Source organism: Lepidochelys olivacea (assembly GCF_965140295.1).
Source record: "Lepidochelys olivacea isolate rLepOli2 genome assembly, chromosome: 16".
Classification (NCBI taxonomy): domain Eukaryota; kingdom Metazoa; phylum Chordata; order Testudines; family Cheloniidae; genus Lepidochelys; species Lepidochelys olivacea.
In genome coordinates, this window is record NC_140426.1 from 2,386,098 (window position 1) to 2,412,109 (window position 26,012).

The 26,012-nt window shown below is 50.1% G+C and overlaps 1 protein-coding gene across 1 annotated transcript in view; it reads left to right on the forward strand.

The window, feature by feature from the left end:
* The first annotated feature begins 2,011 nt into the window (after positions 1-2,011).
* The window catches only part of WDR31 (WD repeat domain 31), a 56,559-nt gene continuing 32,558 nt past the window's right edge, over positions 2,012-26,012 (forward strand). The window contains exons 1-4 of the mRNA XM_084650254.1: positions 2,012-2,098; positions 7,773-7,910; positions 9,514-9,643; positions 15,453-15,527. Of these exons, the coding sequence (XP_084506380.1) occupies positions 7,852-7,910; positions 9,514-9,643; positions 15,453-15,527 (264 nt within the window). The 5' untranslated portion in view covers positions 2,012-2,098; positions 7,773-7,851. The remainder of the gene's footprint in view (positions 2,099-7,772; positions 7,911-9,513; positions 9,644-15,452; positions 15,528-26,012) is intronic.

Genomic DNA, 26,012 nt, shown 5'->3' on the forward strand with positions numbered 1-26,012 from the left:
TTTTATCAGCCATTTAAACAAAACAGAATCTAACGCATATCTAACTAGATTGCTTATTAGCCCTTTACAGGAGTTCTGACCTGCATTCCTGCTCTTGTCCCGGCAAAAGCAACACACAGACAGAGAGAACCCTTTGTTCCCCTCCCCCACCCCTGCTCCAACTTTGAAAGTATCTTGTCTCCTCATTGGTCATTTTGGTCAGGTGCCAGCGAGGTTATCTTTAGCTTCTTAGCCCTTTACAGGTGAAAGGGTTTTTTCCTCTGGCCAGGAGGGATTTTAAGGTGGTTAACCTTCCCTTTATATATATGACAGCAACTATTTAGAAAAGCTGGATGAGCACAAGTCCATACGGCCAGATACGCTGCATCTGAGAGTGCAAAAGGAGTTGGCGGATGTGATTGCAGAGCCATTGGCCATTATCTTTGAAAACTCATGGCGATCGGGGGAAGTCCCGGACGACTGGAAAAAGGCTAATGTAGTGCCCATCTTTAAAAAAGGGAAAAAGGAGGATCCTGGGAACTACAAGCCAGTTAGCCTCACCTCAGTCCCTGGAAAAATCATGGAGCAGGTCCTCAAAGAATCAGTCCTGAAGCACTTGCATGAGAGGAAAGTGATCAGGAACAGCCAGCATGGATTCACCAAGGGCAAGTCATGCCTGACTAATCTAATTGCCTTCTATGATGAGATAACTGGCTCTGTGGATGAGGGGAAAGCAGTGGACATGTTGTTCCTTGACTTTAGCAAAGCTTTTCACGTGGTCTCCCACAGTATTCTTGCCAGCAAGTTAAAGAAATATGGGCTGGATGAATGGACTATAAGGTGGATAGAAAGTTGGCTAGATTGTCGGGCTCAAGGGTAGTGATCAATGGCTCCATGTCTAGTTGGCAGCTGGTATCAAGTGGAGTGCCACAAGGGTCGGTCCTCAGGCCAGTTTTGTTCAATATCTTCATTAATGATCTGGAGGATGGTGTGGATTGCACCCTCAGCAAGTTTGCAGATGACACTAAACTCAGAGGTGAGGTAGATACTCTGGAGGCTAGGGATAGGATACAGAGGGACCTAGACAAATTGGAGGATTGGGCCAAAAGAAATCTGATGAGGCTCAACAAGGACAAGTGCAGAGTCCTGCACTTAGGACGGAAGAACCCAATGCACTGCTACAGACTAGGGACCGAATGGCTAGGCAGCAGTTCTGCGGAAAAGGACCTAGGGGTGACAGTGGACAAGAAGCTGGATATGAGTCAGCAGTGTGCCCTTGTTGCCAAGAAGGCCAATGGCATTTTGGGATGTATAAGTAGGGGCATAGCGAGCAGATCGAGGGACGTGATCATCCCCCTCTATTCGACATTGGTGCGGCCTCATCTGGAGTACTGTGTCCAGTTTTGGGCCCCACACTAGCAGAAGGATGTGGATAAATTGGAGAGAGTCCAGCGAAGGGCAACAAAAATGATTAGGGGTCTGGAACACATGAGTTATGAGGAGAGGCTGAGGGAACTGGGATTGTTTAGCCTGCAGAAGAGAAGAATGAGGGGGGATTTGATAGCTGCTTTCAACTACTGAGAGGTGGTTTCAGAGAGGATGGATCTAGACTGTTCTCAGCGGTACCAGATGCTAGAACGAGGAGTAATGGTCTCAAGTTGCAGTGGGGGAGGTTTAGATTGGATATTAGGAAAAACTTTTTCCCTAAGAGGGTGGTGAAACAGTGGAATGCGTTACCTAGGGAGGTGGTAGAATCTCCTTCCTTAGAGGTTTTTAAGGTCAGGCTTGACAAAGCCCTGGCTGGGATGATTTAATTGGGGATGGGTCCTGCTTTTGAGCAGGGGGTTGGACTAGATGACCTTCAGGAGTCCCTTCCAACCCTGATATTCTATGATTCTATGGTACTCGGGAGTGGGGGCGGGGACGGCGGGGGTGCTCGGAGGGGGGTAGTGGGGGCGCGGGGGGGGGGGTACTGGGGAGGGCGCTGGGGGCGGGGCCTCGAGGGGGGTGCAGGGCCGGTGCTGCCCTATGGGGGACGGGGGCGGAGCTGTTTCCCTGCGCGGCCCCACCCCGGACTCTGGCGGGTCGCTGAGGCGCGGGGCGGCCCCGGCGCGGGTAGGTGAGTGCGGGGTGGCGCTGGGAACGCGCTGCCGGGCCGGGCCCTGGGAGCTGCGGGCGGCCGCTGTCGCCCCTGGTAGCCCCAGCGGCGCGCTCCGACCCCCCGGGCTGCAGCTCAGCGTCGGCGAGAGCCCGGGCCAGCCCCCCCCTCCGGGCGGGCCAGCCCCCCGGGGCGATGGGGGCACGGAGCCCGGCTCCCCCCCCCTCCGGGCGGGCCAGCCCCCCGGGGCGATGGGGGCACGGAGCCCGGCTCCCCCCCCCCTCCGGGCGGGCCAGCCCCCCGGGGCGATGGGGGGCACGGAGCCCGGCTTCCCCCCCCCCTCCGGGCGGGCCAGCCCCCCGGGGCGATGGGGGGCACGGAGCCCGGCTCCCCCCCCCTCCGGGCGGGCCAGCCCCCCGGGGCGATGGGGGGCACGGAGCCCGGCTCCCCCCCCCCCGTCCGGGCGGGCCAGCCCCCCTGGGCGATGGGGGGCACGGAGCCCGGCTCCCCCCCCCGTCCGGGCGGGCCAGCCCCCCTGGGCGATGGGGGGCACGGAGCCCGGCTCCCCCCCCCGTCCGGGCGGGCCAGCCCCCCGGGGCGATGGGGGGCACGGAGCCCGGCTCCCCCCCCCCCCCCGGGCGGGCCAGCTCCCCGGGGCGATGGGGGGCACGGAGCCCGGCTCCCAACGCGCACACCCCGGCTTGGCCCTGCGAGGCGATGGTGGGCATAGAACCCGGCTCCTCCTGCTCCCGGGTGGGCCGGTCCTGCGGGGCAACAACAGGGCTCACCAGTGCCCTTTCTGAAGGTCCATGAGACCGGGCTGTGGGGAAGAAGGTGCCCTGGGATGGTATCCGTTCAGTACAGGTCAGGAGCAGCCTAGGGCACTGGTCAAGAAATCCTGATGCGTCCTCCCAGACAGGTATTGGCCAGCGATAGTGAGAGATGCATCCCTGGGTCAGCACAGTTGTCGGTCCTGAGTTAGGCTGGGTCTGCATATAACCTTGTGGATATAACCGTGTGGAAATATACCCCCTGAGCGACGCAGCTGTACAGATCGAACTCCTGCTGTAGACAGTGCTCTGTTGGGGGGACGCAGCTACAGTACTGCCTCGTGGGGAGGCGGAGTTCCTACCGGCTGGGAGAAGCTCTCCTGTCTTCGCGAAGAGCTATGGCAGCCCCTCATGAGCAGACAAGCCCTTCCTGCTGCCTTGTATGTTGTGGAGTCATTCGCACTGGTGCAAAGCGGTGCTATTCTGCCAGGCTAGCGTTTTCCGTGGGCTCTGGTTTGGTGAATCAATCGCACGAGGTACATGGAAACAGTGAATTGTGGCCCTGTATTTCTTAGTGTAGTTGCTAACATATAAGGGTTATTAATATGGGGCATGTGAAGTGGAGACTAGAGGGACCCATTTTCCTAGGGAAACCGCATGTAATTGGGCAGAGAGGGAATATTCCCTTTAACAAAAATAAGGCCAGTTAACTAATAACAAATGGCTAGTAGTTAGCACTGTTCACAATCCCATCCATACTTTCCCAGGGTCTAGTGGGAAGATCATTACAATAAGACAAGCATTGAAAAGAGGGAAAAAAAGCAGGAATCAAACTTCTAGGCTTTGTCTTCACCTCCAAAACCAGTGTGTTTTTACCATGGAATAATGAATGCATGTTAGCTATCCTACTGCACAATCTCAGTGAAGGGATGGCATTGTAATAAAACCTTGCAGTAAAAGTGACGATGCCTTGTGTCCACTAGCATCTTACTGTGCGATAGCTAACAGTGTAAAAAAGCCATTTTTGTTGCAGTAGAGACATTGCGCTAGCTGCTCAAGAGGAAATGCAAACCCACTGTAACTTAATTTAAACAAAGAGGCTTTTATTTTTGCTGGAATTTTCCAAGTGCTTTGAGAAAGTTCAGTGTCCAGATTTCAGTGGTATTTGAAAATCCCAACCTTCTATGTCTAAATAATGTATGGTACTGCTGATAATATCTTTAAAATGTCTGGTTAATTGTCTTAAAATAGTGCAATGTGTTAAAGAGGCTTTAACACTGCAATGTATTTGCTGGAACATAGAATAATCCAGGATTCTGCTAACCAGCACCACTGTAAAATGGGTCAAGGGAGCCCTTTAAGAACCCCAAAGAATTTACTTAGGGTTTCCCCAAATCTTCAAGTGATGTTATCGGCTTTGTAAATGGGTGTTTTGCATCTGCATAGCCGGAGGAAAGCAAAACAGTACTGATTAGCTTAAACAGAGTAGTTTTCTTTCAATCACATACAATATGTCCTCACTTTGTGTTGATTCTCCCCTTCATAATCATATGCAAGTCCCATTAACGGTGCTTGGAAATAAACTCCAAAGAGATCTGGCTGACCAAGCACCTTCTCTTTCATGGCCTAGTCCAATCAGTGTGTACATATTTAAAAAAAAAAAATCATCAAAACACTCCACTGTGTGTACAGCTCTCCTTGGGGAGAGGATGAGAGAGAGAGAACAAGCCACAGGTGACAGATATTAGCCATGTTGCTCAGTGCTGTGACCAGGGCTGGCTCCAGGCACCAGTGTTCCAAGCAGGTGCTTGGGGTGGCAGTCAGAAAGGGGCGGCAGAGTTTCTGCGGCAGCAGCTTCTCTCTCTCCTGCCATCTGCGGTGGCAATGCAGCGGCGACAGGTTTTTTCACTGCTTGGGGCTGCAAAAACGGTAGAGCCGGCCCTGGCTGTGACGCTGGATAGTCAGATGTCGGGGTGTGATCTTATGATTTAGTTTCACGTCTGTGTGTTATATGATGACTGTTTGCTATTTGGGATATTGTTGCTTCCCAAAGCCAGCATGCAGATTTCACTGCTGTGTTACAATAGACTGAGGAGATTAAAACTTGTTTAAATGCAAATACTTTCTGCTCCCAGGAACGGGTTGCTAAAGAGCAATGTACATTTAAAAAAATAAATCCCTACGATGAAATGCACTCTTTTTGAAGCATACCTAGTTGTCATTCAATTACAATGGGAGCCCTGACAGTAGAACTTCATTCTAGTAGACTGTCACAATAGTGAGTGGCGTACGTACAGGAGGATGGTAAATTTGCATTGGAAAGTCTGCCAAGAGATGACAACTTGGGGTATCAGAGGGCTTTCCCAAAATGCAACAAGACTCTAGAAGCTTGCATTCTTATTAAGCATTCAAAGTTGCAGAGGGAGCTGCAGATTTATGCTATAGTTAGGCAGTTGTAGGGAAGCATTCTCAAGATACAAAATGTAATTTGTATTTTTATTCCTTTTTATTCTTTTCTCACAGTGCTAACTATCTGCCTTGATTCTATAGTGCAATTAAAATCAGAAGGTGTTTATGAATGGAAAACTTGTGCTGCTTGCATGTAATGAGGAATAATTAGCCACAAAGAAAAATTTACCATTGATTGTCTGGAAAACTGGTCTGTAAAATGGCTATGAATGTCTGCTACTAATAGATTGCTAGAGGGGTTGTTACAGCAAATCTTATAAATATGCTGGACTTCCCAGACTCTCTTTATTAATAACACTTAGCACTGTTACCATTATTACTTTTTTACACCAGCTCAGGGGCGCACATTGTAATAGGGACTATACAGACATATAGTAAATGACAGTCTCTTCACATCTGCAAAGCATTTTGCAGATGCAAGCAAACCCCCAGGAAAAGGCACTGTTGTCATTTTGCTTTCTTTCTGCCAGTTCACTGTTTCATGCAGTTAATTTTAATATTTGCAATATCAGGTTAATTAAAAGCCAAGGAAATAAAGTTAAATTCTATTAAATAAAATACAGACTGAGTTTCCAGCTTCTTCCTGTTGCCAAAAAAAAAAAAAAGTCACCTCTGTTCCTAGGACACTGAAATAGTTTGCGAACTTGGTCTTGTTTTGACTGAAAGAAAGTCAGTTACCCAGTTAATACACTCCCTGGCCTATGAGATTGGTTACACTTTAAAACTTTTGGCTGTATAAACATCTGGATTGAACAAGCAGAGCTTAACTAGGTTATATTCATTGCTAATTGCAAAGGACAGCAGAGTAAAATTAGAAGGGGAATGTCTGCCAGGAAACCAGTCCACTTTCTGACCTAGCAATTCTAGCATCTGAGCTTCAGGCTTCTGTGATTAGTGACATGAAGGTTATTTTGATTTGTTTGCTCTGACAAACAGGTAAATGCAGTCATTAAATTTTCAGCAGACTCCTACTGACCCGGAAGACAGGAGCTTTAGCAGGTCAGACTGAAATCAATCCATTTAGAGCATCTCCTGCTGAGAAGAATCCGATTACTGTACCTGGTAATTCACCACCATTGACACCAGCCTGTAGACAGCTGCACCTCTCCTGTATTGATTGAATGCGTTTAGTGAGTTTAGTGCTAGTAAAAGGCAGTGGAGTGACTGGAGCCTTTACCCCCGAACAGTTAGAACACGGGCACAACAGTGTAGGCTTCCCTGTGCTGCTTTGCTGAAGAGCCTCAGACAGACAAGTGAGTGCGTAGTTGTCCACATCATAAAACCTGCCAGAAACTGGCACTGTGGAGGTGAAGGACTGAGTGGGTATATTGACTGGGTAAGGCTGAGGTAGTTCAGGTAGGGACTGAGGTACATAATGAGGACACTTCCCGTGCTACGCCTGTTCTGAGGCCACAGGGGATCAATCTGCCAGCCTGGCACCAGCACAGAATTCAGTTTATTACAACAGTCATAAAGACCAACAAAACAACAGTAAAACCCAGCCAACACACTCCCAGGAAACACACTCTCCTTTCAAAAAGAAAAGGAGGACTTGTGGCACCTTAGAGACTAACCAATTTATTTGAGCATGAGCTTTCGTGAGCTATAGCTCACTTCATCGGATGCATACTGTGGAAACTGCAGAAGGCATTATATACACAGAGACCATGAAACAATACCTCCTCCCACCCCACTCTCCTGCTGGTAATAGCCCATCCAAAGTGACCACTCTTTAAAATGTGTATGATAATCAAGGTGGGCCATTTCCAGCACAAATCCAGGTTTTCTCACCCCCCCAGCCCCCTCCAAAAACCACACACACAAACTCACTCTCCTGCTGGTAATAGCTTATCCAAAGTGACCACTCTCCTCACAATGTGTATGAAAACCTGGATTTGTGCTGGAAATGGCCCAACTTGATGATCACTTTAGATAAGCTATTACCAGCAGGAGAGTGGGGTGGGAGGAGGTATTGTTTCATGATCTCTGTGTATATAATGCCTTCTGCAGTTTCCACAGTATGCATCCGATGAAGTGAGCTGTAGCTCACGAAAGCTCATGCTCAAATAAATTGGTTAGTCTCTAAGGTGCCACAAGTACTCCTTTTCTTTTTGCGAATACAGACTAACGCAGCTGTTACTCTGAAACTCTCCTTTCAGATAGTGCTACGGGCCATTCTCACCTGGGGTGTTTGCTAATAAGATGCTGATTGAGTTGCCCATAAAGCAGCATCCGCTGGCCACACCTCCCAACTGGCACTGCGCAGAGAGAAGCAACAAGCATATACTATCTGGAGTGATGGGTATGGGGGCGGGAAGAGGAGTAAGGGAAATGCAGGGAAGCTAATGACTGGGACTGTAGTGAAAGTGCTGCATTCTCGGCATTGGATCCAATGGATGTAAAGATCAGAACTGATTTATAAATTCCCCATAACGTGTCCTCTCCTAATCCCCCAGCTCCCAGAGATTGCCTGAGATGCTGAGGTTTCGAAGCTGAGCACTACATGCTGGATTACAGAGCTGCTCACCTTGGCTCATGTGCAATATCATGGGGAAACTGCAGAGTAAAATCAACTGCAGCACCTCCAAATACAGGTAAACAATCTCCTGGGAATGCCAGCTTCATGTAAAGTTACTAAACCCCACCGATTATGGCTGGGAGGTTAGTGATCACATGTAATCATCTGGGTTTTATGAACTGTAACTTTTCCTTTTGTCTTTTGATTCTAAAGGTTGCTTAATTTCTCAATGGTCTAAAATACCTGTCTCTGCCTCCACATATATTCAAAAGCAGTGGCCTAGATCCCAGCACTGCAATGACTGTGTGGCTAAAATGGCAATTCCACCCCCATTCAGTATTTGCTTGTAGCCCTGAACATAAGAAGTTGCTTTAGTGAATGGAGTGTGTTGGCAGCACACTCAAACTAATCCATCCTCTCTCTCCAGAGAGTGTCACTGGCATCCACCTGGGCTGTTCCTAGGCAGGGGTGCAAAGGACCTGGGTGTACTATCTTGGGTGGAAAATGGCTCCTCTTGACAAAGGAGATATTGCTCTGCTAGTCCTGCACCCTGGGCCGTCTAGCAAACAATTGTCCTTAGCCCTGCAGCATAGTGTCTACCAGTACAGCTGGGATGCGAATAGCTGCACTGTCACACACGTTCTTTTCTTTTCATAGGTATTAGCCAGGTATTAATCCAGTATTAATCCAAGAGAGGGGCTGGTGCCACCATGGAAGAGATCAGAGAGAGTTTCTGATGCAGTTCCCCACCTCCCTCCCCCAGCCACACATGGAAATGGAAAGCTTTCCTCAGACTGAATGGTCTGGGAGATGTATCAACGTATCTGGCCGAAAAAAGGGGATCTCTGGTTTGAGAGTATCCTAACAGCAACACATTCAGCTTTGTCTTGCTCTCATAATGAACCACGTGGTGGTGCTGACAGCCTGTGCTGGGAGCAGTTCCTGAGCCGGATTTATGTGCTGCAAGCTATTCGTGTGGGAGGGAGAGGGGCACTCCTGCTGGAGGGGTGGGGATATGCTACGGCAAGCATGGGAGAAATGGTGAGCAATCTAGTCTCTGAGAGTGAGAGAGACACCCTGAATATCCTGAGCAAGTGACATGCGTGGCTCCCCCTGCAAAGAAAGGGTTAAAATCTCCCTTTCTCCATGAGTAGGGAGATGGGAGTACTGGCCCATAAGTACTGGAGATAAGCCAAGGGCACAGAGCAGCAGAAAGGAGAACAGGAATGTTATTGTGAGGGACATTTGAGAGAGCAGAAAATGTCTGAACTGTTAGAATAGTGGCTGAGTCAGACCATCATCTGCCAGCTGTAGCCGGGAGACTGGTGAAGTTCTGTTAAAGTCAGTCCCATGCACCATAGTGGAGGTGAGTAACTGTTCTGCAGGTTTAGGAATTAGAGGTGGAAGAGACCTGTTATGTCACATCTAGGAAATACATTTATGTCCCCGGAGAGCTGATCTCTGCATTGCTCAGAGCTTGCGTGTTGGCTTGCCTTTCTCCAGCATCTCAGCATTCAGCGTTTCTTCCTAAACCAAGGCGCTGCTATCCTTACATTCAGTTTAATTGGAGCCAATGCCATGTGGTTTGAGACGTGGGATGGGTGATCTATGGCATACAATGACTTCTCTGTAATGTGTATTGAAGTTCCTGCTGCTGTGTGTCTTTCCCTCTTTGGCAGGCCTGATGATTATGTAGAAGACGACAGTCCTGCCCAGGCTGTTCAGCAATACATCCCTGCTCACACTGACGCCGTCACTTCTGTGGCTGCTCTAACATCGGATCTCTGTGTGTCGGGAGGAAATGACAAGGTAGGGTGGGTCAAAATTCACAAGGAAATCAAGTGTGTCTGGAACTCTCTGCCATAGAGATAAGGGCAAATGACGTGGCAAGATTCAAACAACGGGGTTTATGTGTTCACAGGCATCAGACCAACACTTGGCTAAAATAAAAATGCAAAGGCTGTCAGTACTCCAAGCCACCGACTGCCCATTAGCTAGGGTGGGGAAGAAGTGCTCCTCCCAGTGCCAGGTACTGGTGATGGGCAGGGACACAGTGGCCATGAGCCATTGCTGGCACCTGTAGACAAACAGCTCTTGTGGGGCAATTCCTTTGCTCTGAAGCGTTTCAAACCATCAACCATCCCTTTATTTCAGAGTGAGGAACTCAAAACCAACCATTGTGGCTCCATGAAATTCACCTTTGTGGGCAACAGATTACCCAGCCCACTTCTGAAGAGGGGTTCTAGAATAAATATACCTTCCCAGCCATAAGCACTGTGTCTCTCTTGTGATGCTAACGCAGTTAGAGGAGGCTGGGCTGATGGCACAGAGCATGCAGGCTTTGCTGGCAGAGGGGGATCACTGCCAGAGCAGAGACTGAGCGAGGCTGTGAAGTCAGGAGGACATTAAGATGTGGCAATAGTGTTCCAAATAAAGTTTATTTTTAAATCACTGCCCCTTTGACAGGGCACATGGGATGCCACACAACACAGCTGTGCAATCCTCCAATTCACAGGGCATCATAGAACCACAGGGTTAGAAGGGGCTGCAGTGGTCATCTAGTCTAAGCCCCTTCTAAGACGCAGGATTTGTTGTATCTAAACCATCCAAGACAGGTGGCTATCCAGCCTCCTTTTGAAAACCTCCAGTGAAGGAGCTTCCACAACCTCCCTAGGCAGTCTGTGCCATTGTCGTACTGTTCTGACAGGTAGGAAGTTTTTCCTGAGATTCTAAATCCGTTTGTTTGAAGTTTGAACCCAATGACTCTTGTCCTGCTCTCTTGGCAAAAGAGAATCATTTTTCTCTCTCCTTTTTATGGCAGCCTTTCAAGTATTTGAAGACCGCTCTCATCTCTCCCCTCAATCTCCTCTTTTCCAAACTACCCATACCCAGCCTTTGCTCATATGGCTTGCATTCCATTCCTCTGATCATCTTTGTTGCTCACCTCTGGATCCTTTCCAGTTTCTCTACATCCTTTCTATCCATTGGTGATCAAAACTGGACACAGTCCTCCAGTTGAAGCCTAACTAGTGCTGAGCAGCTTGGTACTATCACCTCCCGTGACTTGCATGTCGTACCTCTGTTAAGTATCAGAGGGGTAGCCGTGTTAGTCTGTATCCACAAAAACAATGAGAAGTCTGGTGGCACCTTAAAGACTAATAAATGTATTTGGGCATAAGCTTTCGTGGGTAAAAAACCCACTTCTTCAGAAAAGAAGCTTATGCCCAAATACATTTGTTAGTCTTTAAGGTGCCACTGGACTCCTCGTACCTCTGTTAATGTACCCTAAAATTGCATTTGCTATTTTTTGCAATAGCAGCACATTGCTGACATATCCATCTATTTAGCTCATGCCCATCACTATGGTACCCAAGTGCCTCATATTACAGGTGAGGGTAGCCATGCTCATTTTCAAGAGCCGTGGCCCTGGGGAGAATCATAGAATCATAGAATATCAGGGTTGGAAGGGACCCCAGAAGGTCATCTAGTCCAACCCCCTGCTCAAAGCAGGACCAATTCCCAGTTAAATCATCCCAGCCAGGGCTTTGTCAAGCCTGACCTTAAAAACCTCTAAGGAAGGAGATTCTACCACCTCCCTAGGTAACGCATTCCAGTGTTTCACCACCCTCTTAGTGAAAAAGTTTTTCCTAATATCCAATCTAAACCTCCCCCACTGCAACTTGAGACCATTACTCTTCGTTCTGTCATCTGCTACCATTGAGAACAGTCTAGAGCCATCCTCTTTGGAACCCCCTTTCAGGTAGTTGAAAGCAGCTATCAAATCCCCCCTCATTCTTCTCTTCTGCAGGCTAAACAATCCCAGCTCCCTCAGCCTCTCCTCATAACTCATGTGTTCCAGTCCCCTAATCATTTTTGTTGCCCTTCGCTGGACTCTCTCCAATTTATCCACATCCTTCTTGAAGTGTGGGGCCCAAAACTGGACACAGTACTCCAGATGAGGCCTCACCAATGTCGAATAGAGGGGAACGATCACGTCCCTCGATCTGCTCGCTATGCCCCTACTTATACATCCCAAAATGCCATTGGCCTTCTTGGCAACAAGGGCACACTGCTGACTCATATCCAGCTTCTCGTCCACTGTCACCCCTAGGTCCTTTTCCGCAGAACTGCTGCCTAGCCATTCGGTCCCTAGTCTGTAGCTGTGCATTGGGTTCTTCCGTCCTAAGTGCAGGACCCTGCACTTATCCTTATTGAACCTCATCAGATTTCTTTTGGCCCAATCCTCCAATTTGTCTAGGTCTTTCTGTATTCTATCCCTCCCCTCCAGCGTATCTACCACTCCTCCCAGTTTAGTATCATCCGCAAATTTGCTGAGAGTGCAATCCACACCATCCTCCAGATCATTTATGAAGATATTGAACAAAATTGGCCCCAGGACCGACCCTTGGGGTACTCCACTTGATACCGGCTGCCAACTAGATATGGAGCCATTGATCACTACCCGTTGAGCCCGACAATCTAGCCAGCTTTCTACCCACCTTGTAGTGCATTCATCCAGCCCATACTTCCTTAACTTGCTGACAAGAATACTGTGGGAGACCGTGTCAAAAGCTTTGCTAAAGTCAAGAAACAATACATCCACTGCTTTCCCTTCATCCACAGAACCAGTAATCTCATCATAAAAGGCAATTAGATTAGTCAGGCATGACCTTCCCTTGGTGAATCCATGCTGGCTGTTCCTGATCACTTTCCTCTCATGCAAGTGCTTCAGGATTGATTCTTTGAGGACCTGCTCCATGATTTTTCCAGGGACTGAAGAGAGGCTGACTGGCCTGTAGTTCCCAGGATCCTCCTTCTTCCCTTTTTTAAAGATTGGCACTACATTAGCCTTTTTCCAGTCATCCGGGACTTCCCCGGTTCGCCACGAGTTTTCAAAGATAATGGCCAATGGCTCTGCAATCACAGCCGCCAATTCCTTCAGCACTCTCGGATGCAACTCGTCCGGCCCCATGGACTTGTGCACGTCCAGCTTTTCTAAATAGTCCCTAACCACCTCTATCTCCACAGAGGGCTGGCCATCTCTTCCCCATTTTGTGATGCTCAGCGCAGCAGTCTGGGAGCTGACCTTGTTAGTGAAAACAGAGGCAAAAAAGCATTGAGTACATTAGCTTTTTCCACATCCTCTGTCACTAGGTTGCCTCCCTCATTCAGTAAGGGGCCCACACATTCCTTGGCTTTCTTCTTGTTGCCAACATACCTGAAGAAACCCTTCTTGTTACTCTTGACATCTCTGGCTAGCTGCAGCTCCAGGTGCGATTTGGCCCTCCTGATAACACTCCTTCATGCCCTACATGAAGACAGACACTAAGCTGATGGTTTTGAATCTGGGCAGTTTATTAAGTATTTATGTGTTTGGAACGTGTTTTGTTTCTTTTAAAAATCAGGGCATACATCTTCAAACCTGTGTTCATGAAGTTAGACTCCTAAATCCAAATTTAGGCTCCACAGGCTCCACTTGAAATCTTGGCCCCAGCAAATCACCCACTGACTTCAGTGTGGCCAGCATGTCACCCCGGACTCTAATTCCAGGCATCTGCATTTGAACACAGACTCAAAAGAATTCACAGATTCAAAGAATCAATCCTGATGCACTTGCATGAGAGGAAAGTGATCAGGAACAGCCAGCATGGATTCACCAAGGGAAGGTCATGCCTGACTAATCTAATCGCCTTTTATGATGAGATTACTGGTTCTGTGGATGAAGGGAAAGCAGTGGATGTATTGTTTCTTGACTTTAGCAAAGCTTTTGACACGGTCTCCCACAGTATTCTTGTCAGCAAGTTAAGGAAGTATGGGCTGGATGAATACACTATAAGGTGGGTAGAAAGCTGGCTAGATTGTCGGGCTCAACGGGTAGTGATCAATGGCTCCATGTCTAGTTGGCAGCCGGTGTCAAGTGGAGTGCCCCAGGGGTCGGTCCTGGGGCCGGTTTTGTTCAATATCTTCATAAATGATCTGGAGGATGGTGTGGATTGCACTCTCAGCAAATTTGCGGATGATACTAAACTGGGAGGAGTGGTAGATACGCTGGAGGGGAGAGATAGGATACAGAAGGACCTAGACAAATTGGAGGATTGGGCCAAAAGAAATCTGATGAGGTTCAATAAGGATAAGTGCAGGGTCCTGCACTTAGGACGGAAGAATCCAATGCACCGCTACAGACTAGGGACCGAATGGCTAGACAGCAGTTCTGCGGAAAAGGACCTAGGGGTGACAGTGGACGAGAAGCTGGATATGAGTCAGCAGTGTGCCCTTGTTGCCAAGAAGGCCAATGGCATTTTGGGATGTATAAGTAGGGGCATAGCGAGCAGATCGAGGGACGTGATCGTTCCCCTCTATTCGACATTGGTGAGGCCTCATCTGGAGTACTGTGTCCAGTTTTGGGCCCCACACTTCAAGAAGGATGTGGATAAATTGGAGAGAGTCCAGCGAAGGGCAACAAAAATGATTAGGGGTCTAGAACACATGAGTTATGAGGAGAGGCTGAGGGAGCTGGGATTGTTTAGCCTGCAGAAGAGAAGAATGAGGGGGGATTTGATAGCTGCTTTCAACTACCTGAAAGGGGGTTCCAAAGAGGATGGCTCTAGACTGTTCTCAATGGTAGCAGATGACAGAACGAAGAGTAATGGTCTCAAGTTGCAGTGGGGGAGGTTTAGATTGGATATTAGGAAAAACTTTTTCACTAAGAGGGTGGTGAAACACTGGAATGCGTTACCTAGGGAGGTGGTAGAATCTCCTTCCTTAGAGGATTTTAAGGTCAGGCTTGACAAAGCCCTGGCTGGGATGATTTAACTGGGAATTGGTCCTGCTTCGAGCAGGGGGTTGGACTAGATGACCTTCTGGGGTCCCTTCCAACCCTGATATTCTATGATTCTATGAACATTTTGGTCCATACATTTAAGAGCAAGCCCCTGTCCTGTGTTCCAAACAGCACCTAAGCTACTCAGCCCAGAGAGACTGTAACAAGCAAAGGGATGTTGGGCCCACCACAGGAGTAACTGGGTGGAAGTCTCTGGATTGTGATGTACAGGGGGTCAGACTAGGTGAGACAGTTCTCCCTTCTGGCCTTCACATCAGCCAACCTGTGATGCATTCTTTTATATTACAAGGGAAGAGCTTCTGAAAGGGGGGGTCTAAATGTGCTGCTGGTGCTCAGGACAAGATCAGCTGACTACTTAGGCATGGACTGTGTGGTGGCGGCCCGTGTGCTACATGTTTTCATACCCAGGCTGCACATATTACAAAGCAATGTTTTTATTCCCTGTTGCTGAGTCCAAATTATGCTCCCTTTATTGACATAGTTTGTATTGTCCAACCTGATAGAAATGGGGTGTGGATGGCTTTTTGATCTAGAAAATGTTTCTTTTATTTCAATAGACATGTAGGTTTTCACACAATGAGGACTATTTTTTCCTGATGCTCTTCACCCAGTACACACCCTTGCTGTGCCCTCCCCTTTATAGCAGGAAAAGCTATTTGTGTGGAAAAAAAATATGTAAAAATCATAGACTCTGTCACCTTGCAGACAAGTCTGTGTAATGTCAGTCCTCACGCACAGATGTGCTGGCTGAATTCACATAGATGTTTCTCTCTTCAGACTGTAGTCGTGTATAACTGGAGATCGGGAGCAGTGCTGAAGAGGTTCGTGGGACATCAACGTGAAGTGACTAAGGTAAATATCAGACTTGACAAAAGTGCAGGGTGAGTCTTATGTGGATCACTGACTTCCGTCAAAGGCAGACATAACAAGGGACAGTGATTGGTCATCATCCAGAGCTGGTGTGACTTTGCTTGGTCAGCAAGGAAGGGATGCCTGATGCTGCATAATATGAGTTGATTTTTCATGACTAGGAAGAGTGAGTTTCTGCTCCCTAGAGATGAATATGCAAAGTGACAACATCCAAACAGCACTGGCTCTATGCAGCTTTAATATGTATTCATGCCTCCATATCAAGAGACCATGACAGCAGGATGAATTGCTGGGTCAGGTTTTTATTTCAGGGATGATATCAGTTTGTCTTCAAGTCTTATGCTACTAGATTATGGGTACAGACTAATAGCTACTCACAGCCACCAGAGGGCTTTGATCGGAGACCTGGTATCCTATTTGTGAAGCCAGTTAGGCTTTCTTCGTAGCAAATTGCATGTGAATGTGCACACACATGCACGCACCCTCCCCCCCTTTGTTATAAAGTGAGGCAGGACTGGTAGCACCACCTATTATTAAGGTTGCCTAAGACTTTGCTTCATAAGATAATTTTTCCATTGCTTATAACTTTGCCAAACTTTAACCATTTTGGTTGAAATTTTCCATACTGGCCCCAGGCAAACTTGTTTTGCAAAGTTTCAGCCAAAATGGGTCAGCCATTTCTGTGAATGAGGCTGGGGCAAATACATTGTTTTGCAAAATGTTGAAATGTTGGTGACTATTTCATTGAGAGGCTCTAGCGCACCTATGCATTGGAGCAGGAATGTAAAATTTGGCAGAGGATGGCCTTTGTGTCAGGGATGAGTGTTTTGGTGTTCCTGTGAAAATCTGCCCTCATCTGGCCTAGTAATAAGCCTTTGGAAAAAATCTCAGTTTGCTCATGTTCAAAGTTTCCTAGAGTTTAGCCACTTAAATCTCCAAAGATACCATCCTCCTTGAGCATATTCCTGCCCCTCTGTGTCACCGGGCTGCGCATGCACCATCCCCACAGAGTGACTGAGCAGCCTTAACCCAGGGCTAGGGGGCAAAGCTGGACATTCCCTGTAATTGCGCCTCCTAGATAGGCCAAGGCCTAGGCACTGGAACTGAGAGCAGGGAGCCAGTCTCTCCTGTACTCTCAGGACCCCCTTGCCAGCACCCAGGCAGTGTAGAGGAGGAAGCCGCCTGCCTCAGATGCAGAGGGGATAAGAGCCAGACTGGTGGGGGAGAGGGAACGAAGTAGAGTGGAACAAGGAAGCTGGGATTGGGAATTGGTGGGGGGAAGGAAAGCGAGTATACTGAAAGCTGGAGGGGAGGAGACTGGGAGCTGGGGAGGGGAACAGGTGGGGGGGACTGGGAGCCAGCTGGTGTGGGAGGAGGAGAACACTGAGGTTAGACAAGGAGCTAGGGGAAGGGGGGAGCTGGGATTGGCTGGACACGGAGATTGGAACTGGGACCCTGTGGGGTTTTCTTATTCTCTGGGCGCCCTGGGATCTGATTTGCAGAAATGTGGAGCATTCACAGCTGGGACTGAAGTCACTGCGAGCTGTGGTGTAAACATAAAAAGTGTTATAAAATGCTAAGGACTCTGCAAATCAGGTCCTTAGTGTCTCAAATTTGGCGCCTCATATCAGTGGGAAGTTTTGTCCTTAATCATTCTCTGCCTCAGCGGCCCATCTGTCAAATGGGGATAATCCCATCCCCTCTTCTTATGGGGGTGTTGTGAAGATGAATGTTGGTGAATCACTCAGATACTATAGCGATGAGCTCCATCAGAAAGCCCTTGAGAAAATAATAATTCTGTCGTCAGTGCAGGGTGTGGCCACCCATTGAACAAGGAGGAGAAAACAAAACCTTGACTAGCTGTTCATTAAGTGAGCACCCTGCTCTGAGTGAGGCAAAAACCAGCATGTGAGCTCATGTAATTAAAGATGATCATAATGGATATGCACAATGGAGCTGAATTAAGGTTGCATGAGCAACCTTAATTGTGGCATTTGCGAACTTTTGAGTGCTTGCCTCACGACCTGAATATGTTCTTTTAGTGTAGATTTGTGTGTGATATATTGTTATGCTGCGTGAAACCTTTTTGAAAGTGGGGGGCATAACCATCGCCCTTCACTCAGAATAAATGTACAAAACATTTAAGCTCCTTTATGGAATAGATGGTTGAAACAATAGGAGCTGCTGCCCAAAACACAGGCCGTGTGCAAGGCTGCTCAGGAGTCTGAGCTACGTGTGGGTAACATGGTTTGACTCAGGGTTGGATGGAGACATGGGCGGCTGTGTACTGTTTGAGGAAGCTATGCGCATATGGAGAAAAGCAGCAGAAACACCACAAAAGCTGTCAGAGAAGCAGCAAGCAAGCCCCAGAGACAGCCATAGAAGTACTTGTAGCAGGACCCTGAGCTAGGGGAGTGAGTTTTGGGGTACAGTGTTGCCTGGAAGGAGGCTTGGAGCTGTGGACAAATAAACTGTCTCCTGCTGTATGATTCCTACTGTGTTCAGAGAAACAACCTTTGTACATTCTTGTAAATAAATATGATTGCATCAAGAAATGCCTGATTCGATCATCTGTTTCTCCCCCTAGCAGAAACAACCTTTAGGAGCCTGAATAGTAACTAACCACTAAGGTCACAGGAAGTAACAGCAGATATAGAAAACATTAAATTGAAGTGATTGCTGCAGGGGTATCGTGGCAGCAGTTTACTCCATGGAGACTAAACTGGCCCCCTGGCTTACACAATCCCTTTACTGGATCTGGATCTGGAGAGCTCAGTTCTTCGAGTGATTGCTCATGTGTATTCCGCAATAGGTGTGCGTGCTCCAGGGCCGCAAGTTTTTCCCCTAGCAGTACCCATAGGGTGGAGCGCCCCCTGCGACCCCTAGAGTGGCACCTGCCTGGCGCTGTATAAGGGGAGCTGCGCGCCCCCCGCCCCCTCAGTTCCTTCTTGCCGCCAGGGGAGGTGCATCAGAACTGCTCTGCTCCAGCTTGGCTGTAGCTCATCCCCAGAACTGTTCGTTCGTTCAGTGTTAGTACCTGTAGTTAGTTAGCTCTTTAGTTAGTTTAGTTAGTCGGTTAGCAATAGCTGTATGCCCCGCATCTCAGGGTTTAAGTCGTGTGGCTCTTGTAGGTGTTCTATGCCAAGAAGTGACCTGCACGCAGATTGTTTGTGCTGCTTGAGAGAAACCCATATCAGCGAAAGGTGCAAGATTTGCAAGTCGTTTAAGCCTTGGACCAAAAGAGAAAGGGACATTAGGCTCCAGGCCATCCTGATGGAGTCGGCCCTGACCCTGACCCTGGCACGCCGCTCCGAACCGGTACCCGGCACCGCAGCACCGGTACGCAGCAACCTTCTGGTGCCATCGACTCGTCAGCACCGCTCCCAGTCCACAGGGCACGCCAAGAGGGCCAGGAATACAACCTCTTCGCAGCGGCACCGAGGGAAGTCTGGGACAGAGGCTAGGCCCATGTCAGGCAGTCCTCAATCCCCACCGGGCCCCAGGCCTCCAACTCACATTGAGCGGAGTAGCCTGGCCCATTCAGAACAGGCCTCTCCGGATGTCCGGATGCCATCCACTCCTGAAGCCCTCCAGGCAGCCTGGGACGTTATGTCCATGCTGTTGCTCGGAGCACACCAATGTCGGCCCCACACTCCAGAGGCAAGCCGCCACTGGGATTTCTGCAGTCGCCTCTGGCCCGGTACCGGTCTCGGGAACGTTCCCAGCGCCGATCACCGCCCAGCGATTGCTTGGGGCAGAGTCCAGGTGGATCGCCCTTGACGCCGACCAGACTGTCTGCCTGGGTTCCGTCCATCTGGGACTCGCGGCACCACTCTTCCTCAAGGAGCAAATATCAGTGGGACTGCAGCGGGCGTCGCCATCGGTCCTCGTCTCAGAGAGGGTACCGCAGTCGATCATGGCACAGTTGTCGATGCCGTTCCCGCTCAGACTCCCACTCTAAGGCTCCACCAGGACATCGCAGCCCCGGGTGTCGATCGCCGGCATTTCACCGTCGCGGGTCTGCCCGTCGAGGCCGTTCTCGGAGCAGCTGTTACCGCCGGTACCGGTCCTCCACATCGAGATCACGGTCCCATGGCCGTCGTATATCCCGGCACTGCCACTCCTCCCAGTCCAGAGACAACAGCAGATCTTACACCAGCCCGGTCTCCATTCATAGCCGTCCTTCGATGGCCCAGGCCAGCCAACCCGAACAGCAAGTGCCGTGGCACCGAGCATCGTGGCCGGCCCAATGGTACCAGTGGGCACCGTGGTCTCTGGCGCAGCCCCCGGTGGGTGCTCACTCGGTGGCCAGAGCTTTGGAGGCACCATCGGCCTCCCTCTCCAGACCCCCAAGAAAGGAGGCAGTGGGACGTGTGTCCTCGGCACTGTGCCTGAAGTCCAACTAGATGGTGCTCGCCAACACCCAGAGCACCACACCAGCCTCTTTGCCCAGCCTGGAGGAGGCAATTGCAGCCCTGCCCCCCTCCATCCCGCAGGTGGACTTCAGGGCCCACCAAGAACTCTTAGAGAGGGTGGCAGCAAGCCTCCACCTCCAGGCAGAAGAGATGGAGGAGCCCTCAGACTGCCTGGTTAACGTGTTATCCCCTTCTGCACCCTGCACTGCAGGGTGGCCTTGCCTCTCCCTGAGGGGGTGGCAAAGATTTCAAATGCCCTGTGGCAAACACCAGCCTCATTGGTCCCCATCTCTAAAAAGGCAGAACACAAGTACTTTGTACCCGCTAAGGGACATGAGTACTTGTATACCCAGCTGGCGCCCAACTCCTTGGTGGTCGAGTCAGTCAACCACAGGGAACGGCAGGGTCAGCCAGCCCCGACCCCAAAGAACAAAGACTCTTGGAGACTGGACTCTTTTTGGAAGGAAAGTGTATTCATCTTCGAGCTTCCGGTTATGAGTGGCAAACCATCAGGCTCTCCTGGGCCGGTACAGATTCAATCTGTGAGGCTCCCTGCCCAAGTTTGAGGACTCCCTCCAGGAGCGTGATAGGAAGGAGTTCAAGGCACTAGTGGAGGAAGGGGCAGCGGCTGCTAGGGCGTTCCTGCAGGCAGTCTCGGATGCTGCGGACACGGCCGCACGATCAGTGGCCTCCACGGTGTCCATGAGACAGGCGTCATGGCTCCTGCTCTCTGGGCTGTCCAGCGAGGCACAGTCTTCCATGCAGGATCTCCCATTTGACAGGAAAGCTTTGTTTGCAGAGGAAACAGATACAAGACAGCATGGCATGAAAGACTCCCGCAGGACCCTCCAGACTCTGTGCCTCTATGTCTCGGTTCCGGCAAAACCTAAGTTCAAACGGAAGCAGGCTCCCACCCAGGCTGTCCTCCCGACGTACAAGACCTCCCATAAGAATCAGTGAGACTATAAGAGACGCCCTCAGAGGCAGTCTTGGCCTGCCCCCAGCCTGGGTCCTCCAAGGGCAAGAAGGTGGGGAAAAGGCGTTTTTGACGGGACGCTCAGGGGCACCCCACCAGTCCTCATCAGGGATCCACCCCTGATAAGCACACAACCGGTTGGAGAAGGGAAGTTTTTCCTCCTGGAATGGTCGCGACTAACCTCGGACCGATGGGTCCTCAACACCATCTCCCAGGGTTACACCCTGCAGTTTACTTCCTCCCCGCCCAACCATTCCCTGTCCTTGGGAGACCCCTCGCATGAAGCTCTGCTCGAGCAGGAGGTGGGGTGTCTCCTAGGTCTAGGAGGCAGTGCCTGAGGAGTTCATGGTCAAATTATTTCCTTATTCCAAAGGCCAAAGGGGGCCTCAGGCCCATCCTGGACCTCCAAGGTCTGAACCAGTACATGGTGAAGCTCAAGTTCTGCATGGTCTCCCTGGTGTCCATCATCCCCTCCCTGGATCTCGGGGTCTGGTACACTGTCCTCGATCTACAGGACGCGTACTTCCACATCCACATATTCGAGGGGCACAGGCGCTTCCTCCGTTTCGTGGTGGGACAGAGTCATTACCAATTCACAGTCCTCCCGTTTGGTCTGTCCACTGCCCCCAGGGTGTTTACAAAATGCATGTCAGTGGTAGCGGCCTATCTCAGATGGCGGTGGGTCCAGATATTTCCCTATCTGGATGATTGGTTTGTCAAGGGCACCTCTCGGTTGCAGGTGGGGGATCACGTGGCGCTCCTCCTGTCCATGTGCACTGCTGTGGGCCTGTTGGTAAACAACACCAAGTCCACGTTAGTCCCGGTCCAATGCTTAGAGTTTATCGGGGCGCTCCTGGACCCAGTGTCGGCCAGGGCCCCTCTTCCTCCAGACAGATTCAAGACCATGAAAAGTCTCATCGACTTGGTCACAAGGTTCCCGGTGACAACAGCCAGGGTTTGCCTACAACTCTTGGGTCACATGTCGGCATGCACGTACGTGGTCCATTACGCCAGACTCAGGATGAGATCCCTCCAGCTCTGGTTGGCCTCGAAGTTCTCCCAGGCCATGGACAGGATGGACAAGGTCCTCCCTGTGCCGGACTCTGTGATCACCTCCCTACAGTGATGGTCTGCCCCAAACAACATGCTCCAAGGGGTCCCATTCAGGGACAGAGCCCTGTCATTGGAGCTGGTGTCCGATGCATCAGACCTGGGTTGGGGGGCGCATGTGGGGAACTTTCAGACCCAAGGCCTGTGGTCGGTTCAAGACCTGACCTTACATATAAACGTCAAGGAGCTCAGGGCAGTGCAACTGGCATGTATGGCCTTCCACTCACACCTGGAGGGCAAGGTAGTCAGGGTCCTCACGGACAACATGGCCTCAATGTTCTACATTAACAGGCAAGGTGGGGCCTGATCCTCTGCCCTCTGCCGTGAAGCCCTCAGGCTGTGGGACTTCTGTGTAGCCCACGAACATCCACTTGAAGACCTTCAACCTACCAGGCGCCCGGAACGAGAGGGCGGATCGCTTGAGCAGGGACTTTTCCTAGCAATGCGAGTGGTTCTTCCACCCGGAAGTGGCCCACTGGCTCTTCCGAAGGTGGGGAATTCTCCAGGTGGACCTGTTCACGACTCGGCAGAAACGGCAATGTCCCCGGTTCTGCTCCAGGGGGGCCTGAGGAGGGGCGCTATCTCCGATGCCTTTCTCCTGTCCTGGTCTGGCCGGCTTCTCTACACCTTTTCTGAGTTCCCTCTAATCAGCAGGGTCCTGGAGAAGATAAAGACGGACAGGCCCAGGTCCTCCTGATTGCCCCAGCGTGGCCCAGGTAGAATTGGTACGGGACCCTCACGGGCCTGGCAGTAGCTCTGCCGTGGCTGTTGCCACTCCACCCAGACCTGTTGTCATAAATATAAAGGGAAGGGTAAACACCTTTAAAAATCCCTCCTGGCCAGAGGAAAAACCCTTTCACCTGTAAAGGGTTAAGAAGCTAGGATAACCTCGCTGGACCAAAATGACCAATGAGGAAACAAGATACTTTCAAAGCTGGAGGGGGGGAGAAACAAAGGCTCTCTCTGTCTGTGTGTTGCTTTTGCCGGGAACAGAAAAGGAATGGAGTCTTAGAACTTAGTAAGTAATCTAGCTTGGTATGCGTTAGATTCTGTTTTGTTTAAATGGCTGATAAAATAAGCTGTGCTGAATGGAATGTATATTCCTGTTTTTGTGTCTTTTTGTAACTTAAGCTTTTGCCTAGAGGGATTCTCTATGTTTTGAATCTGATTACCCTGTAAGGTATTTACCATCCTGATTTTACAGAGCTGATTCTTTTAATTTTTTTCTTCAATTAAAATTCTTCTTTTAAGAACCTGATTGCTTTTTCATTGTTCTTAAGATCCAAGGGTTTGGGTCTTTGTTCACCTATGCAAATTGGAGAGGATTTTTATGAAGCCTTCCCCAGGAAAGGGACTGTAGGGTTTGGGGAGGATTTTGGGGGGAAAGATGTTTCCAAGTGGGCTCTTTCCCTGTTATATATTTGTTAGACGCTTGGTGGTGGCAGCAATAAAGTCCAAGGGCAAAAGGTAAAATAGTTTGTACCTTGGGGAAGTTTAACATAAGCTGGTAAAAATAATCTTAGGGGGTTTTCATGCAGGTCCCTACATCTGTACCCTAGAGTTCAGAGTGGGGAAGGAACCTTGACACCTGCTCTCTCAGGACCGGGGCTGCCTCCTCCACCTCAACCTGGCAGCTCTTCACCTCGCAGCGTGGCTGCTCATTGGTTAGGTGGAGAGGAAAGGACGTGCTCCGAGCAAGTTCAGCGTGACCTCCTCGAAAGTAGTCGGCCCTCCACTCGCCGCACTTATTTGGCGAAGTGGTCCCAGTTTTCTAGGTGGGCGGCGGACCAGGGTGTCTCTCCGGTGACTGCCCCAATCCAGCTTATTCTTGATTACTTTCTCGACCTGAGGACACAGGGCCTGGTGCGTTCATCAGTCAAGGTGCACCTGGCAGCCATGTCGGCCTTCCATCTGCCGGTGCAAGGGCACACGGTATTTTCCCATGCTATGACTGGCCAGTTCCTTAAGGGTTTTGACCGTCTTTTTCCGTATTCTAGACCCATGGTCCCGCAGTGAGACCTAAACCTGGTGTTGGCTTGTCTCATGGGGCCCCCGTTTGAACCACTGGCCACGTGCTCCTGCTCTCACCTCTCGTGGAAGGTGGTCTTCCTGGTTGCAATCACGTCGGCCAGGCGAGTCACAGAATCATAGAATATCAGGGTTGGAAGGGACCTCAGGAGGTCATCCAGTCCAACACCCCGCTCAAAGCAGGACCAATCCCCAACTAAATCATCCCAGCCAGGGCTTTGTCAAGCCTGACCTTAAAAACTTCTAAGGAAGGAGATTCCACCACCTCCCTAGGTAACGCATTCCAGTGTTTCACCACCCTCTTAGTGAAAAAGTTTTTCCTAATATCCAACCGAAACCTCCCCACTGCAACTTGAGACCATTACTCCTTGTTCTGTCATCAGCTACCACTGAGAACAGTCTAGATCCATCCTCTTTGGAACCCCCTGTCAGGTAGTTGAAAGCAGCTATCAAATCCCCGCTCATTCTTCTCTTCCGCAGACTAAACAATCCCAGTTCCCTCAGCCTCTCCTCATGAGTCATGTGTTCCAGACCCCTAATCATTTTTGTTGCCCTCCACTGGACTCTTTCCAATTTTTCCACATCCTTCTTGTAGTGTGGGGCCCAAAACTGGACATAATACTCCAGATGAGGCCTCACCAATGTCGAATAGAGGGGAACGATCACGTCCCTCGATCTGCTGGCAGGACCCTGACCTCCGAGCCGCCATACACGGTCTTCCATAAAGACAAGGCACAGCTCCGCCCATACCCCATGTTCCTCCCAAAGGTGGTCTCCGCCTACCACATGGGTCAGGACATTTTTCTACTGGTCCTCTGCCCCAAGCCTCACGCGACTAGTGAGGAACGCTGTCTCCACACGCTCGATGTGCGGCGGGCTCTGGCTTTCTACCTCGAGCAGACGAAGCTGTTCAGAAAGTCCTCGCAACTGTTCATCGCCTCAGCTGAGCGCGCAAGGGGCCAGCCAATTTCTACTCAGCAGCTTTCCAGTTGTATCACTTTGTGCATCCGTTCCTGTTTTGAGCTGGTGAGTGTCCCCCCACCACCCATTGTGAGGGCACACTCGACTTGGGCGCAGGCCTCATCAGCTGCCTTCGTGGCCCACGTCCCCATCCAGGACATTTGTAGGGCCGACACGTGGTCTTCGGTTCACACGTTCACCTCGCACTATGTGATTGTCCCCTAACCCAGGGATGACGCTGGGTTCTGCAGGGCTTGTGAACTCCTACCTACCTCCAACAGATATAGCTTGGAATCACCTACTTGGAATACACATGAGCAATCACTCGAAGAAGAAAAGACAGTTACCTTTCCCGTAACTGATGTTCTTCAAGATGTGTTGCTCATGTCTATTCCGCATCCCGTCCTCCTTCCCCTCTGTCAGAATTGTCTGGCAAGAAGGAACTGAGGGTGGGGGGAGCGCACAGCTCCCCTTATACCGCCCCAGGCAGGCGCCACTCCAGGGGTCGTGGGGGGCGCTCCCCCCCTATGGGTACTGCTAGGGGAAAAACTTCCGGCACCAGTGCATGTGGTGAGCACGCACACCTATTGTGGAATAGATATGAGCAGCACATCTCGAAGAACACCAGTTACGGAAAAGGTAACTGTCTTTTCATCTGCACACTCACTTTTGGGAAAGCAGGTTAATTCTGCCTGCCCATCCACCCCCCACCACCTCTGTAATCTAAAGTTTAAATGCTAGCTCTGGCTACAAGCACAGATGTTTGGTGACCTCCTCCTGGTCCCCAGTTGTGTACATCACAAAGCCACTGTGCACTTTGCACAGCTCACAAGACATGAAGGGCTGAAATAGATGGGGTGTTGCAGGTACATAGCCAAACTGTGCAACTATGTTAGGTCATGCCTGGCTCTAGCCTCTGCTAGTAATCCCTTATTTTCAAGAGCCCCTGTTGATTGTCAGGGGGAAATAGTGAATGGG